This window comes from Bombina bombina, chromosome 3 (genome assembly GCF_027579735.1).
Source record: "Bombina bombina isolate aBomBom1 chromosome 3, aBomBom1.pri, whole genome shotgun sequence".
In the NCBI taxonomy this organism is placed as follows: Eukaryota; Metazoa; Chordata; class Amphibia; order Anura; family Bombinatoridae; genus Bombina; species Bombina bombina.
In genome coordinates, this window is record NC_069501.1 from 66,694,850 (window position 1) to 66,712,411 (window position 17,562).

General features: G+C 43.0%; 1 protein-coding gene across 1 annotated transcript in view; it reads left to right on the top strand.

Annotated features, from left to right (window-relative positions):
* Nucleotides 1-17,562, top strand: part of LOC128652871 (beta-1,4-galactosyltransferase 3) — a 290,331-nt gene that overhangs the window by 89,061 nt on the left and 183,708 nt on the right. Inside the window, exon 3 of the mRNA XM_053705848.1 lies at nucleotides 15,643-15,878. Coding sequence (XP_053561823.1) covers nucleotides 15,643-15,878 — 236 coding nt within the window. The remainder of the gene's footprint in view (nucleotides 1-15,642; nucleotides 15,879-17,562) is intronic.

Sequence of the window (17,562 nt, forward strand, 5' to 3'; positions counted from 1 at the left end):
AAGAATCTACCAGAGTTTTTGTTATGATTTTAGCCGGAGTAGTTAAGATCATATTGCTGTTTCTCGGCCATCTGAGGAGAGGTAAACTTCAGATCAGGGGACAGCGGGCAGATGAATCTGCATAGAGGTATGTAGCAGTTTTTATTTTCTGACAATGGAATTGATGAGAAAATCCTGCCATACCGATATAATGTCATGTATGTATACTTTACACTTCAGTATTCTGGGGAATGGTACTTCACTAGAATTACACTGTAAGAAATACATAAAGCTGTTTAATAACTAGAGATTATGTTTAACGTTTTTGCTGGAATGTAAAATCGTTTTCATTTACTGAGGTACTGAGTGAATAAATGTTTGGGCATTATTTTTCCACTTGGCAGTTGCTTAATCTGTTTTTCTGACAGTTTCTGTTCTCCCTCACTGCTGTGTTTGAGGGGGAGGGGCGCTTTTACTACGCATCAAATATTTCAGTCAGCAACTCATTGTATTCCCTGCATGATCCGGTTCATCTCTACAGAGCTCAGGGGTCTTCAAAACTTATTTTGAGGGAGGTAATTTCTCTCAGCAGAGCTGTGAGAATTATAGTTTGACTGAGATAAAAAACGTTTATTCTGTAATTTGTTTCCTGCTTTCAGAATTTGTTATCTTTGCTAATGGGATTAAACCTTTGCTAAAGTTGTGTTATTTACAAGGATTGAGGCTATAACTGTTTCAATTTATTAATTTTCAACTGTCATAGATCTTCTGTGCTTCTTAAAGGCACAGTACGTTTTAATATTATTCTAATTGAATTGTATTTCCAAGTTACAAGTTTATTTGCTAGTGTGTTAAACATGTCTGATTCAGAGGATGATACCTGTGTCATTTGTTGCAATGCCAAAGTGGAGCCCAATAGAAATTTATGTACTAACTGTATTGATGCTACTTTAAATAAAAGTCAATCTGTACAAATTGAACAAATTTCACCAAACAACGAGGGGAGAGTTATGCCGACTAACTCGCCTCACGTGTCAGTACCTACATCTCCCGCTCAGAGGGAGGTGCGTGATATTGTAGCGCCGAGTACATCTGGGCGGCCATTACAAATCACATTACAGGATATGGCTACTGTTATGACTGAGGTTTTGGCTAAATTACCAGAGCTAAGAGGTAAGCGTGATCACTCTGGGATGAGAACAGAGTGCGCTGATAATATTAGGGCCATGTCAGACACTGCGTCACAGGTGGCAGAACATGAGGACGGAGAGCTTCATTCTGTGGGTGACGGTTCTGATCCAAACAGACTGGATTCAGATATTTCAAATTTTAAATTTAAACTGGAAAACCTCCGTGTATTACTAGGGGAGGTGTTAGCGGCTCTGAATGATTGTAACACAGTTGCAATACCAGAGAAAATGTGTAGGTTGGATAAATATTTTGCGGTACCGACGAGTACTGAGGTTTTTCCTATACCTAAGAGACTTACTGAAATTGTTACTAAGGAGTGGGATAGACCCGGTGTGCCGTTCTCACCCCCTCCGATATTTAGAAAAATGTTTCCAATAGACGCCACCACAAGGGACTTATGGCAAACGGTCCCTAAGGTGGAGGGAGCAGTTTCTACCTTAGCTAAGCGTACCACTATCCCGGTGGAGGATAGCTGTGCTTTTTCAGATCCAATGGATAAAAAATTAGAGGGTTACCTTAAGAAAATGTTTGTTCAACAAGGTTTTATATTGCAACCCCTTGCATGCATTGCGCCGATCACGGCTGCAGCGGCATTCTGGATTGAGTCTCTGGAAGAGAACATTGGTTCAGCTACTCTGGACGACATTACGGACAGGCTTAGAGTCCTTAAAATAGCTAATTCATTCATTTCGGAGGCCGTAGTACATCTTACTAAACTTACGGCGAAGAATTCAGGATTCGCCATTCAGGCACGCAGGGCGCTGTGGCTAAAATCCTGGTCAGCTGATGTTACTTCTAAGTCTAAATTGCTTAATATACCTTTCAAAGGGCAGACCTTATTCGGGCCCGGGTTGAAAGAGATTATCGCTGACATTACAGGAGGTAAAGGCCATGCCCTGCCTCAGGACAAAGCCAAAGCCAAGACTAGACAGTCTAATTTTCGTTCCTTTCGTAATTTCAAAGCAGGAGCAGCATCAACTTCCTCTGCACCAAAACAGGAAGGAGCTGTTGCTCGCTACAGACAAGGCTGGAAACCTAACCAGTCCTGGAACAAGGGCAAGCAGACTAGGAAACCTGCTGCTGCCCCTAAAACAGCATGAATTGAGGGCCCCCGATCCGGGATCGGATCTAGTGGGGGGCAGACTTTCTCTCTTCGCCCAGGCTTGGGCAAGAGATGTTCAGGATCCCTGGGCGCTAGAGATAATATCTCAGGGATACCTTCTGGACTTCAAATACTCTCTTCCAAGAGAGAGATTTCATCTGTCAAGATTGTCAACAATCCAGACAAAGAAAGAGGCGTTTCTACGCTGCGTACAAGAGCTCTTGTTAATGGGAGTAATCCATCCAGTTCCACGATCGGAACAGGGACAGGGGTTTTACTCAAATCTGTTTGTGGTTCCCAAAAAAGAGGGAACTTTCAGACCAATCCTGGACTTAAAGATCCTAAACAAATTCCTAAGAGTTCCATCGTTCAAGATGGAGACTATTCGGACAATTTTACCTATGATCCAAGAGGGTCAGTACATGACCACTGTAGTTTTAAAAGATGCTTACCTTCACATACCGATTCACAAAGATCATTATCGGTACCTAAGGTTTGCCTTCCTAGACAGGCATTACCAGTTTGTGGCTCTTCCATTCGGATTGGCTACAGCTCCAAGAATCTTCACAAAGGTTCTGGGTGCTCTTCTGGCGGTACTAAGACCGCGGGGAATCTCGGTAGCTCCATACCTAGACGACATTCTGATACAAGCTTCAAGCTTTCAAACTGCCAAGTCTCATACAGAGTTAGTGCTGGCATTTCTAAGGTCACATGGATGGAAGGTGAACGAAAAGAAAAGTTCACTCGTTCCACTCACAAGAGTTCCCTTCCTGGGGACTCTTATAGATTCTGTAGAAATGAAGATTTACCTGACAGAGGACAGGCTAACAAGACTTCAAAGTGCTTGCCGCACCCTTCATTCCATTCAACACCCGTCAGTGGCTCAATGCATGGAGGTAATCGGCTTAATGGTAGCGGCAATGGACATAGTACCCTTTGCACGCTTACACCTCAGACCACTGCAACTGTGCATGCTAAGTCAGTGGAATGGGGATTACTCAGACTTATCCCCTTCTCTGAATCTGGATCAAGAGACCAGAAATTCTCTTCTATGGTGGCTTTCTCGGCCACATCTGTCCAGGGGGATGCCATTCAGCAGACCAGACTGGACAATTGTAACAACAGACGCCAGCCTTCTAGGTTGGGGTGCCGTCTGGAATTCTCTGAAGGCTCAGGGACAATGGAGTCAGGAGGAGAGTCTCCTGCCAATAAACATTCTGGAATTGAGAGCAGTTCTCAATGCCCTCCTGGCTTGGCCCCAGTTGACAACTCGGGGGTTCATCAGGTTTCAGTCGGACAACATCACGACTGTAGCTTACATCAACCATCAGGGAGGGACAAGAAGCTCCCTAGCTATGATGGAAGTATCAAAGATAATTCGCTGGGCAGAGTCTCACTCTTGCCACCTGTCAGCAATCCACATCCCGGGAGTGGAGAACTGGGAGGCGGATTTCTTAAGTCGTCAGACTTTTCATCCGGGGGAGTGGGAACTTCATCCGGAGGTCTTTGCCCAAATACTTCGACGTTGGGGCAAACCAGAGATAGATCTCATGGCGTCGCGACAGAACGCCAAGCTTCCTCGTTACGGGTCCAGATCCAGGAGCAGTCCTGATAGATGCTCTGACAGCACCTTGGGACTTCAGGATGGCTTACGTGTTTCTACCCTTCCCGTTACTTCCTCGATTGATTGCCAGAATCAAACAAGAGAGAGCATCAGTGATTCTAATAGCACCTGCGTGGCCACGCAGGACTTGGTATGCAGACCTGGTGGACATGTCATCCTGTCCACCTTGGTCTCTACCTCTGAAACAGGACCTTCTGATACAGGGTCCCTTCAAACATCAAAATCTAACTTCTCTGAAGCTGACTGCTTGGAAATTGAACGCTTGATTTTATCAAGACGTGGGTTTTCTGAGTCAGTTATTGATACCTTAATACAGGCTAGGAAACCTGTTACCAGAAAGATTTACCATAAGATATGGCGTAAATACCTATATTGGTGTGAATCCAAAGGTTACTCTTGGAGTAAGGTTAGGATTCCTAGGATATTGTCTTTTCTACAAGAAGGTTTAGAAAAGGGTTTATCTGCTAGTTCATTAAAGGGACAGATCTCAGCTCTGTCCATTCTGTTACACAAACGTCTGTCAGAAGTTCCTGACGTCCAGGCTTTTTGTCAGGCTTTGGCCAGGATTAAGCCTGTGTTTAAAACTGTTGCTCCACCATGGAGTTTAAACCTGGTTCTTAATGTTTTACAGGGCGTTCCGTTTGAACCCCTTCATTCCATTGATATAAAGTTGTTATCTTGGAAAGTTCTATTTTTAATGGCTATTTCCTCGGCTCGAAGAGTCTCTGATTTATCAGCCTTACATTGTGATTCTCCTTATTTGATTTTTCATTCGGATAAGGTAGTCCTGCGTACTAAACCTGGGTTCTTACCTAAGGTAGTTACTAACAGGAATATCAATCAAGAGATTGTTGTTCCTTCTTTATGCCCAAATCCTTCTTCAAAAAAGGAACGTCTACTGCACAACCTGGATGTAGTCCGTGCTCTAAAATTTTACTTACAGGCAACTAAGGAATTTCGACAAACGTCTTCTCTGTTTGTCATTTACTCTGGGCAGAGGAGAGGTCAAAAAGCTTCCGCTACCTCTCTTTCTTTTTGGCTTCGTAGCATAATTCGTTTAGCTTATGAGACTGCTGGACAGCAGCCTCCTGAAAGAATTACAGCTCATTCTACTAGAGCTGTGGCTTCCACTTGGGCCTTCAAGAATTAGGCCTCTGTTGAACAGATTTGCAAGGCTGCAACTTGGTCTTCGCTTCATACTTTTTCCAAATTTTACAAATTTGACACTTTTGCTTCATCGGAGGCTATTTTTGGGAGAAAGGTTCTTCAGGCAGTGGTTCCTTCTGTATAAAGAGCCTGCCTATCCCTCCCGTCATCCGTGTACTTTTGCTTTGGTATTGGTATCCCAGAAGTAATGATGACCCGTGGACTGATCACACTTAACAGAAGAAAACATAATTTATGCTTACCTGATAAATTCCTTTCTTCTGTAGTGTGATCAGTCCACGGCCCGCCCTGTTTTTAAGGCAGGTAAATATTTTTTAATTTATACTCCAGTCACCACTTCACCCTTGGCTTTTCCTTTCTCGTTGGTCCTTGGTCGAATGACTGGGAGTGACGTAGAGGGGAGGAGCTATATGCAGCTCTGCTGGGTGAATCCTCTTGCACTTCCTGTTGGGGAGGAGTAATATCCCAGAAGTAATGATGACCCGTGGACTGATCACACTACAGAAGAAAGGAATTTATCAGGTAAGCATAAATTATGTTTTTTTACCCATTCCCCATTTTTGCATAACCAACACGGTTATACATTTTACATCTGTAATTACCTTGTATCTAAGCTTCTGCAGACTGCCCCCTTATTTCAGTTATTTTTGCTTACTCATAGGGAACTACGGGAGTGAGCACAATGTTAACTATATGGCCCACATGAACTAGCACTGTCTAGCTGTTAAAACTGTCAAAATGCATTGAGATAAGAGGCGGCCTTCAAGGACTTAGAAATTAGCTTATGAGCCTACCTAGGGTTAGCTTTCAACAAATGATTCCAAGAGAACAAAGCAAACTTGATGATAAAGGTAAAGTGGAAAGTTGTTTAAAATTGCATGCCCTATCTGAATCACGAAAGTTTAAGTTTAACTAGTAAAACCCATATTTTGTGTGTGTTAGCATTTATTTTTTATTTTTGGGGCTTGATGCATTTTAAGACCACCATAATTTCAAAGATCAGGTAATTCTCTTTCAAAGGATTGTCTGTAGCTGCTATGTGAGCTGAGATTGAGAGGGTTGAATGACCTCCCCCCATTCCAGCTCATGTAACATCACCGGCACTCTCATTAAAAGCTTGGGGGTACTGCCCACTAGGCCACCAACAATCCACAGCTTGAAGTGCTGGTGATCACCGAAAATAGCTGCGGTGCGCTTAAAGAGAATTCCATGTGCATCAAATTGGTTAAGTGTATTGCTTTTAAAGGGACATTAAAGTCAAAATTAAACTTGGTAGCGCATGCAATTTTAAACAATTTTACAATTTCCGTCTCTTATAAATTTGGCTTGGTTCTCCTGATATCCTATTATAGAGTAATGCTAGGTGAGCTCAGGAGTGTGCATAAGTCTCTAGCCATCTGGCAGAAGTGTTTGCAACTATATATAACGTTGCTGCAAACACTACTGCCATAGACTGCTAAAGACACATGCACGACCCTAAGCTACATTCAGCCTACCTAGCTTTACTCTTAACCCCTTGATGACTGGGTTAAGTTGTCTACATCGGAACAACGTATCGATGTAAACAAATTGAAATCCCGCTATCGTGAGATTTCAATGATGGGATCAGGTCAGGGGGGCGTCTTTATGATGCTAGGCACGCCCTCCAGACCGCGATCGCCAAACGTTTAGGACTTTCTATTTTGTCCTAATGGCGATAAAGCCCAGCACGGTTAGGACGAAATAGAACGTCATAATGGCACTAAAAGGTTAACAAAGAATACCAGGAGGATATAACACATTTGATAATAGAAGTAAATTTAGAAGTGTAATACATATGAAAAGTAACGGTCTAGTTTGCCTGCTGTCCTCTGTATATAGTAAACATAACGAACATCCTAAGAATACTTTATGCAGATTTCATTCCTTCTTGAATTTTTTTTTTTTTTGGCAAGTTCTTCAAAACAAAAAGTTCTGCTTTTTGCTTCAGTTTTAGATCTTGATTTCTTTCTGTTTTGCATAATCTTTCTATCCTGATCTTTAAAGTGTAAAGTCACAGTTATTTGTCAACATTATTTTAATCTTTGTTTAAAAAAAATAAAAATAATTTCTCTTTCAAGGTGTATCCAGTCCACGGATTCATCCTTTACTTGTGGGATATTCTCCTTCCCTACAGGAAGTGGCAAAGAGAGCACACAGCAGAGCTGTCCATATAGCTCCCCCTCTAGCTCCACCCCCCAAACATTCTCTTTGCCGGCTCTAAGCACTAGGGTCTCTCTACGGGAGGGTAAAGTGAATGTGGTGTTAGAATTGTAGTTTTTTCTATCTTCAATCAAAAGTTTGTTATTTTAAATGGTACCGGTTTGTACTATTTACTCTCTGGCAGAAAAGTGATGAAGATTTCTGCTGAGAGGAAAATGATTTTAGCATGTTGTAACTAAAATCCACTGCTGTTCCCACACAGGACTGAGGAGTACCAGAAAACTTCAGTTGGGGGGAACAGTTTGCAGGGTGATCTGCAATAAGGTATGTTCAGTCATTTATTTCTAGACAAGACTGAGATAATGCTAGAAGAGACTGACAATATCCCCATGAGGGGAGGGTAAGCTATGTTCACAGACTTAGTAAGGAATTGAATGCTTACATAATAGGGCTGATATACTGGTTGACACTTATTAAGGGCAATCGATTGTTTATTTAAGGAAAAATCGTTTTGCAAGATACTTTGAAAGCCCTTTTGGGTTCTTTCTGGGGTTATTACCCACATGGCTGTTTTTTATTCACTTAGGAGTGATTTAGTAGGCCTCACAACTCCGAAGTAGAGTGGGAGGGGCCTAATTTTGTGCCTCAGATGCGCAGTTAGAATTGCAGACAAGTTCATGCTGCTTCACATGGAGGGTCCTGCTGCTGTTTGAGGGCCTTAAAGAAGCTTTCATCCCCCAAATCTGATCCCTAAGGGCAGGTAGGGCCACAGCAAGGCTGTGGCAAGGTGCTGTAGTAATTTTAACCGGGTGTTGGCTTTAGGCTGCTCCGGTTTGGGCATTAAGGGGTTAATCGTTCTGCAACTTGTGGTGCAATCTTATTAAGGCTTTAGGTACATATGGTGAAAATTTCAAAAGGATTGCTACATTTTTCACTGTTTTGTAAAATTGTGTGCTCTTTTTATTTCTTAAACGCACAGTAACGTTTTTTCAAATTGTGTTTTTTATTTGATTAAAGTGATTTCCAAGCCTACTTGTGTTTACTACTAGTCTGTTAAACATGTCTGACACTAAGGAAAACCCTTGTTCAATGTGTTTAGAAGCCATGGTGGAACCCCCTCTCAGAATGTGTCCCACTTGTACTGGTATGTCTATACACTTTAAAGATCATATTGTTGCACTTAAAAATGTGGCCCAAGATGATTCTCAGACTGAAGGTAACGAGGGTAGCCCGTCTGCCTCTCCCCAAGTGTCACAACCAGTTACGCCCGCGCAAGCGACGCCTAGTACCTCTAGTGCGTCTACCCCTTTTACATTGCAAGACTTAGCGGCAGTCATGGATAATTCTCTTACAGCCTTCTTATCTAAACTGCCCGTGTTACCTGCAAAGCGTGATAGCTCCGTTTTAAGAACAGATTATGAGCATTCTGATGCTTTGGTAGCCGTATCCGATATACCCTCACAACGCTCTGAAGTGGGTGCGAGGGATTTGATGTCTGAGGGAGAAGTCTCTGATTCAGGTAGGGTTCCTCCTCAGACAGATTCAGATACATTGGCTTTTAAATTTAAACTAGAACACCTCCGCGTTTTGCTTAGGGAGGTATTAGCTACTCTGGATGACTGCGACCCTTTGGTGATCCCAGAGAAATTGTGTAAAATGGACAAGTACCTAGAGATCCCTGTTTACACGGATGCGTTTCCGGTCCCTAAGAGGATTGCGGATATCGTTACTAGGGAGTGGGATAGACCAGGTGTTCCCTTTGTTCCCCCTCCTGTTTTTAAGAAAATGTTCCCCATATCTGACCCTGTGCGGGACTCGTGGCAGACGGTCCCTAAGGTAGAGGGGGCTGTTTCTTCACTTGCTAAACGCACAACCATACCAATTGAAGACAATTGTGCTTTTAAAGACCCTATGGATAAGAAGTTAGAGGGTCTTCTTAAGAAAATTTTTGTTCAACAAGGTTTTCTTCTCCAGCCTATTGCCTGCATTATTCCTGTAACTACTGCAGCCACTTTCTGGTTTGAGGCGCTGCAAGACGGAGACCTCATATGAGGAAATTATGGATAGAATTAAGGCTCTAAAGCTAGCTAATTCTTTTATCACTGACGCCGCTCTCCAAATAGCTAAGTTAGCGGCAAAAAATTCAGGTTTCGCCATTTTGGCGCGCAGGGCGCTATGGCTAAAGTCCTGGTCGGCTGATGTGTCGTCTAAATCCAAGCTTTTGAACATCCCTTTCAAAGGAAAGGCCCTTTTCGGGCCTGAATTGAAAGAGATTATTTCAGAAATCACTGGGGGAAAAGGCCATGCGCTCCCTCAGGACAAGCCCTTTAAGACAAAGAACAAAGCTAATTTTCGTTCCTTTCGTAATTTCAGGAACGACCCCGCTTCATCCTCTCCGGCTGCAAAGCAAGAGGGTAACGCTTCAGAGCCCAAGGCAACCTGGAATCCTTACCAGGGCTGGAATAAGGGTAAACAGGCCAAAAAGCCTGCAGCTGCCACCAAGACAGCATGAAGGGGTAGCCCCCGATCCGGGACCGGATCTAGTAGGGGGCAGACTCTCTCTCTTCGCTCAGGCCTGGGCAAGAGATGTACACGATCCTTGGGCGTTAGATATTGTATCCCAGGGATATCTTCTAGAATTCAAGGGTTCTCCTCCAGGGGGGAGGTTCCACATTTCTCGTCTGTCTACAGATCCGACAAAGAAAGAGGCGTTTTTACGCTGCGTAGAAGATCTACATACCATGGGAGTGATACACCCAGTTCCAATGGCAGAACAAGGGTTGGGTTTTTACTCAAACCTGTTTGTGGTTCCCAAAAAAGAGGGAACTTTTAGACCCATCCTGGATCTAAAATTTCTAAACAGATTCCTAAGAGTCCCATCATACAAAATGGAGACCATTCGGACAATCTTACCAATGATCCAGGAAGGTCAATATATGACTACCGTGGATCTAAAGGATGCATACCTACACATTCCTATCCACAAAGATCATCACCAGTTTCTCAGGTTCGCTTTTCTGGATTACCAGTTTGTGGCTCTTCCTTTCGGATTAGCCACTGCTCCCAGAATTTTCACAAAGGTGCTAGGGTCCCTCCTGGCGGTTCTAAGACCGCGGGGCATAGCAGTAGCGCCTTATCTAGACGACATCTTAATTCAGGCGCCGTCTTTCCAAACAACCAAGTCTCACACGGAGATTGTATTGGCTTTTCTAAGGTCTCACGGGTGGAAGGTGAACATCAAAAAGAGTTCTCTTACCCCTCTCACAAGGGTTCCCTTCCTAGGGACTCTAATAGACTCGGTAGAAATGAAAATATTTCTGACGGAGGTCAGAAAATTAAAGCTCTTAACTACTTGCCGAGTTCTTCATTCCATTCCCCAGCCATCTGTGGCTCAGTGCATGGAGGCAATCGGATTAATGGTAGCGGCAATGGACATAGTCCCTTTTGCTCGGATACACCTCAGACCACTGCAACTATGCATGCTCAAACAGTGGAATGGGGATTATGCAGATTTGTCTCCTCAAATTCAGTTGGACCAGGAGACCAGAGATTCTCTTCTCTGGTGGTTGTCTCAGGATCACCTGTCTCAGGGAATATGTTTCCGCAGACCAGAGTGGATCATTGTAACGACCGACGCCAGTCTGTTAGGCTGGGGTGCGGTCTGGGACTCCCTGAAAGCTCAGGGCTTATGGTCTTGGGAAGAAAAGCTTCTCCCGATAAACATTCTGGAACTGAGGGCAATATTCAACACTCTTCAGGCATGGCCTCAACTAGCTGCGGCCAAATTCATCAGATTTCAGTCGGACAACATCACGACTGTAGCTTACGTCAATCATCAGGGGGGAACAAAGAGTTCCCTAGCGATGACGGAAGTAACCAAAATAATAAGGTAGGCGGAGGATCACTCCTGCCAGCTCTCAGCAATTTACATCCCAGGAGTAGATAACTGGGAGGCGGATTTCCTAAGTCGCCAGACTTTTCACCCGGGGGAGTGGGAACTCCACCCGGAGGTGTTTGCCCAGCTGACTCAGCTATGGGGAACTCCAGAGTTGGATCTGATGGCGTCCCGTCAGAACACCAAACTTCCTCTCTACGGGTCCAGGTCCCGGGACCCCAAGGCGGTATTGATAGATGCTCTAGCAGGGCCTTGGTCCTTCAATCTAGCTTATGTTTTTCCACCGTTTCCCCTTCTCCCTCGTCTGGTCGCCTGAATAAAGCAGGAGAAGGCTTCGGTGATTCTGATAGCACCTGCGTGGCCATGCAGGACTTGGTGTGCAGACCTAGTGGACATGTCATCTGTCCCACCATGGACACTGCCAATGAGGCAGGATCTTCTAATACAAGGTCCATTCAAGCATCCAAATCTAGTTTCTCTACGTCTGACTGCTTGGAGATTGAACGCTTAATTCTATCAAAGCGTGGTTTCTCTGAGTCAGTTATAGATACTCTGATTCAGGCTAGAAAGCCTGTCACCAGGAAAATCTACCATAAGATATGGCGGAAATATCTGGGTTGGTGTGAATCCAAGGGTTACTCATGGAGTAAGATTAGGATTTCCAGGATATTGTCCTTCCTCCAAGAAGGATTGGAGAAAGGATTGTCAGCTAGTTCCTTAAAGGGACGATATCTGCTCTGTCTATCCTTTTACACAAGTGTCTGGCAGAGGTACCAGACGTTCAAGCGTTTGCTCAGGCTTTAGTCAGAATCAAGCCTGTCTTTAAACCTGTGGCTCCGCCATGGAGTCTAAATCTAGTTCTTTCAGTTCTTCAAGGGGTTCCGTTTGAACCTTTGCATTCCATAGATATTAAGTTATTATCTTGGAAAGTTTTGTTTTTGGTAGCTATCTCTTCTGCTCGAAGAGTCTCAGAATTATCTGCCTTACAGTGTGATTCATCTTACCTGGTGTTCCACTCAGATAAGGTAGTTTTGTGTACCAAACCTGGTTTTCTTCCTAAAGTTGTTTCTAACAAGAATATTAACCAGGAAATAGTTGTTCCTTCTCTGTGTCCTAATCCTTCTTCGAAGAAGGAACGTCTGTTACACAATCTTGATGTAGTTCGTGCTTTAAAGTTCTATTTACAAGCAACTAAGGATTTCAGACAAACATCTTCCTTGTTTGTTATCTATTCTGGTAAGAGGAGAGGTCAGAAAGCGACTGCTACCTCTCTTTCCTTTTGGCTGAAAAGCATCATCCGTTTGGCCTATGAGACTGCTGGCCAGCAGCCTCCTGAAACAATTACTGCTCATTCTACTAGAGCAGTGGCTTCTACATGGGCTTTCAAAAATGAGGCTTCTGTTGAACAGATTTGTAAGGCAGCGACTTGGTCTTCACTGCATACTTTTTCCAAATTTGATACTTTTGCTTCTTCTGAGGCTATTTTTGGGAGAAAGGTTTTGCAAGCAGGGGTGCCTTCCGTTTAAGGTACCTGTCTTGTTCCCTCCCTTCATCCGTGTCCTAAAGCTTTGGTATTGGTATCCCACAAGTAAAGGATGAATCCGTGGACTGGATACACCTTGCAAGAGAAAACAGAATTTATGCTTACCTGATAAATTACTTTCTCTTGCGGTGTATCCAGTCCACGGCCCGCCCTGACATTTAAGTCAGGTATAAATTTTTTGTTTAAACTACAGTCACCACTGCACCCTATGGTTTCTCCTTTTTCTTCCTAACCTTTGGTCGAATGACTGGGGGGTGGAGCTAGAGGGGGAGCTATATGGACTTCCTGTAGGGAAGGAGAATATCCCACAAGTAAAGGATGAATCCGTTGACTGGATACACCTTGCAAGAGAATTTTTTTTTATTTTTTTTAAACAAAGATTAAAATAATGTTGACAAATAACTGACTTTACACTTTAAAGATCAGGATAGAAATATTATGCAAAACAGAAAGAAATCAAGATCTAAAACTGAAGCAAAAAGCAGAACTTTTTGTTTTGAAGAACTTGCCAAAAAAAAAAAAATTCAAGAAGGAATGAAATCTGCATAAAGTATTCTTAGGATGTTCGTTATGTTTACTATATACAGAGGACATCAGGCAAACTAGACCGTTACTTTTCATATGTATTACACTTCTAAATTTACTTCTATTATCAAATGTGTTATATCCTCCTGGTATTCTTTGTTAACCTTTTAGTGCCATTATGACGTTCTATTTCGTCCTAACCGCGCTGGGCTTTAGCACCATTAGGACAAAATAGAAAGTCCTAAACGTTTGGCGATCGCGGTCTGGAGGGCGTGCTAGCATCATAGAGACGCCCCCCTGACCTGATCCCATCATTGAAATCTCACAATAGCGGGATTTCAATTTGTTTACATCGGAACGGAAGGAGAATATCCCACAAGTAAAGGATGAATCCGTGGACTGGATACACCGCAAGAGAAAGTAATTTATCAGGTAAGCATAAATTCTGTTATATTTATGTTCATTAATGAACTGCTTACAATAATATATTTATATAGCTGTTGTCGTTATTTTTTTCCCCATTGAAATAATTCATTGCTACGACAGCCTCCATTACTTTTTTGCATTTTTCTAACAGTGACACTCTCCAATCCGATCGGGAGCCAGGTGTCAAAGTCTGAAAAAAAAAAGAAGAAAGCTTTCGTATCTGCGCATGCGTTATCCAAAACGTCAGAAATAAACATAGAGATGCACTCAACTAGGCTTAGAACTGAAGCTGGAAATATTTCCTTGCTCCCAGGGTACAAACTCTTTCTGCACACTATGCCTTTTACAAAGGTAAAATCTCCTGTAGCATATCAGTCTGACCCTGCCAAATGACAGTCCAGCACCAAAATACCAGGCAAATCTCCTTTGAACAAGGGAAAACAAACAAACAAACCCCAGACTTACGTTTCGGCCTCTATGGGCCTCGTCAGTGAGGTGCAGTTGCATCCCTCTAAGGCATGTGTGCAAGGAGGCCACATCTGGTTGTCCCTTTTTCTCTTAGGGTGACCTAAGAGCATTTGCCTGGTATTTCGGTGCTGGATCAGACTGATATGCTACAGGAGATTTTACCTTTGTGAAAGGCATGGTGTGCAGAAAGTTTGTACCCTGGGGGTAAGGAGGGACTAAGCAAGGAAGTATTTCCAGCTTCAGTTCTAAGCCTAGTTGAGTGCATCTCTCTGTTTTTCTGTGGTTATCCAAAACGTCATCATATCAGTTACACATTCCTCAGTGCGTGTTCAAGATACCGGAATGCGCAATTGTTTGAAAAATGGAATCCAGTGACATCAGTGAAATTACATGCGTATGGGTAATGCAATATTTCAAGGGAGCACGCAAATATGGTGACGTAGGCAGCGGGTGGAAACATGAAAACTAGGAATTGTTACTGGGGCGGAAGAAGCCATAGACAACGATAAGTGTTATAAGCATATTTTATAAAATGTAGGGATCTTATTTTTTATTTTTTTTATACTTAGTGGTTTTATTTATTAAAACAAGACTTGCATGTGGATACAAGATGGATTCATTTAATTTACTATTACTTTAAGGGATCATATAATTTCATTTTTCCCCCTCAATTGCCACTTTCCATTGTTTACTTTTCCCCCCATTTTATCCTTTTGCAAAACTTTTTTTTTTTTTCCATAAGAGCGTACTGAGGTAGGCGCAGGAGTGTGCAAGGCACTCTATTGCTCGACCATTTGCCACAACGTTTGTAACCATATTATACATACAGGTATAGTGCTTTTGACACTTGCACTTAAAGGGATAGTCAACACCAGAAGTTTTGTTGTTTAAAAAGATAGATAATCCCTTTGTTACCCATTCCTCAGTGTTGCATAACCAACACAGTTATAATAATACACTGTTTACCTCTGTGATTACCTTGTATCTAAAGCCGCTGCAAACTGCCCCCTTATTTCAGTTCTTTTGACAGACTTGCATTTTAGCCAATCAGTGCTCAATCAGTAACTTCACGTGCATTAACTCAATGTTATCTATATGAAACACATGAACTAATGCCCTCTAGTGGTGAAAAACTGTCAAAATGCTTTCAGATTAGAGGCGTCCTTCAAGGTCTAAGAAATTAGCATATGCTTAGCTTTCAACTAAGAATACCAAGAGAACAAAGCAAAATTGGTTATAAAAGTAAAATGTAAAGTTGTTTAAAATTACACACCCTATCTGAATCATGATTTTTTTTTTTGGACTTGACTGTCCCTTTAAGCCTACCTCTATGCTTCCATAAAAAGGAGCTATGTTTTAACAAAGGTTTACAAGAGTACAAGGTAACTGATTATAGAAGTAACCTGTGTTTTTTGTTAAGTTGTACACTGCTTCTGAATAATAATTTAATTTTATCTTTAATGTCCCTTTAATCCTTTTATATTTTTTGTTGCAATTATTTCTATTTTATCTTATAGATTTTATTTGATTTTTTTCTCTAGTTGGCCCAATTACCATTGACTTCAGCAATCTCCCTAGCCTAAAGAAGATTAAAAGGAAGAACCCTTACGTGAAGTCTGGCGGCTATTTCAGTCCCAGACACTGCTTCGGGCGCTACAGAACAGCTGTGGTCATACCACACCGGAGCAGGGAGCGGCATCTTCAGTACCTGCTTTATTACCTGCACCCCTTCCTGCAACGACAGCAGCTACACTACGCCATCTTTGTAGTACACCAGGTGAGTACATGCACAGCGTTTTGTTTCATTAACCCCTTCGCTGCTGAGCCTTTTCACACCATTTTCTAAGCCAATTTTTTTTTTTGCTGCTTAACTTTAAACACTATTGTCTTATTTCAGTGACTTAGTCACACAAATGATATATTTTTTCTTCTTAAATGGAAAGAGTCCACAGCTGCATTCATTACTTTTGGGAAATAATAACCTGGCCACCAGGAGGAGGCAAAGACAACCCAGCCAAAGGCTTAAATGCTCCTCCCACTCCCCTCATTCCCCAGTCATTCTTTGCCTTTCATCCCAGGAGGATGGCAGAGAAGTGTTAACATTTTTAATTATTGTTTTTGTCTCTTATGGAGGGTAGTACTCTTCGGCATGGGACAGGAGTTTTAAGCAGTCCTGTCAGCCTCTCAGTGAGGGCTTGGAGATGCAGGGAGTTTCTTTCTGCAAAACCATCACGACTCATATTAAAAGCTCCTCAAGCAATTGGCGTTGTCAAACTTCTCTTCTCTGCCTGCTTTCTTCTGTCAAGTCCATAATGGCGGAGGCGATGCTACTATCAGTTACACTTGAAGGGCTGTGTTCCTGTTCCACGGCGTAGATTCTGGTAAGTTCATTCATTTTACTTTATTCGTTAATGTACTGTAATGTGAATGTTTTCCGAGAGGCTACCACCTTCCGGGTCTAACTACATAAGGGTCTCAGTGAGTCTCTTTTAGTATCTTAGAATCGAGGGTTAATATCTCCTGAGGGGGGTTATTGAACAGGGGGGGGGGGTTATAATCATGTTTGTTATGTGATTTAACCTGCTTATGTGTGATGTTTACTGGGCTCGTGGTTGGAACATTGAGGCCTTTGGAAGTGACGCAGCCTTTTGGTTGGGCGCACTTTTTTTTTTGGACTGTACGGTTCACCTTGTGTTCGGGCGTGGCTACGTTCCGTTTTTCCATTTCCGCATTCCTGACCGGGTGAGTGCCCCAGCCATTGGGGGTGTCGGGTGCCGTTTTTGTTTTTACTACTTTAGTCCATATTTAAATATCCTCTATCCAGTTATGGAGGATTCTGATGCTGAGACTATTTTGATTTCAGATTCTGTGTCCGGTGATGAATCCGGAGTGGCCTCGTTGACACCTGTCAACCAGTTTTGTTCCGTATGCCATTTCAGAGCACCTGGTTCCTTGGGCTCGGGGAATCAAGGGACTGCTGAGCCATCCGCCTCTGGGAGTCCTGTCCTCCGAGAGGGAGTTCCCTACCAAATCATACTTCTGCACATGCGGGTAACCTAGTTTATGGTTCCTCCATGCGGGTTGGCGTGTTCCCCCCCCCCGGAGGTTGCATCACGTTTTCGCTTCCACTTATTGTTGGCAATTGTTCGTCTGCAGAGTCCAGACGTTTATTTGAGAATGTGCTCGTGCCCCATTGTCCTGGGCCTTCCGCCTTGGGAAGGGCCTCTACAGTTCCCCTTGGGTGTAACTGTCCCCGAGTGTTGTGCCTTTCGTTACAGGATTGCGTGCCTTCGCGTATTGCTCAGACATGTTTTTCAGTTATTGAATGACCCTATCGTTACCAGATACAGGGATTTTCAGTCTGATAATTCGAAAGGTGCACCTCATTAGACATGTGGGGATGAAGTAATCTCCTGATTGTCATTTGTTTGAGATCTTTCCCAGTTTTGAAAGATAGGGCT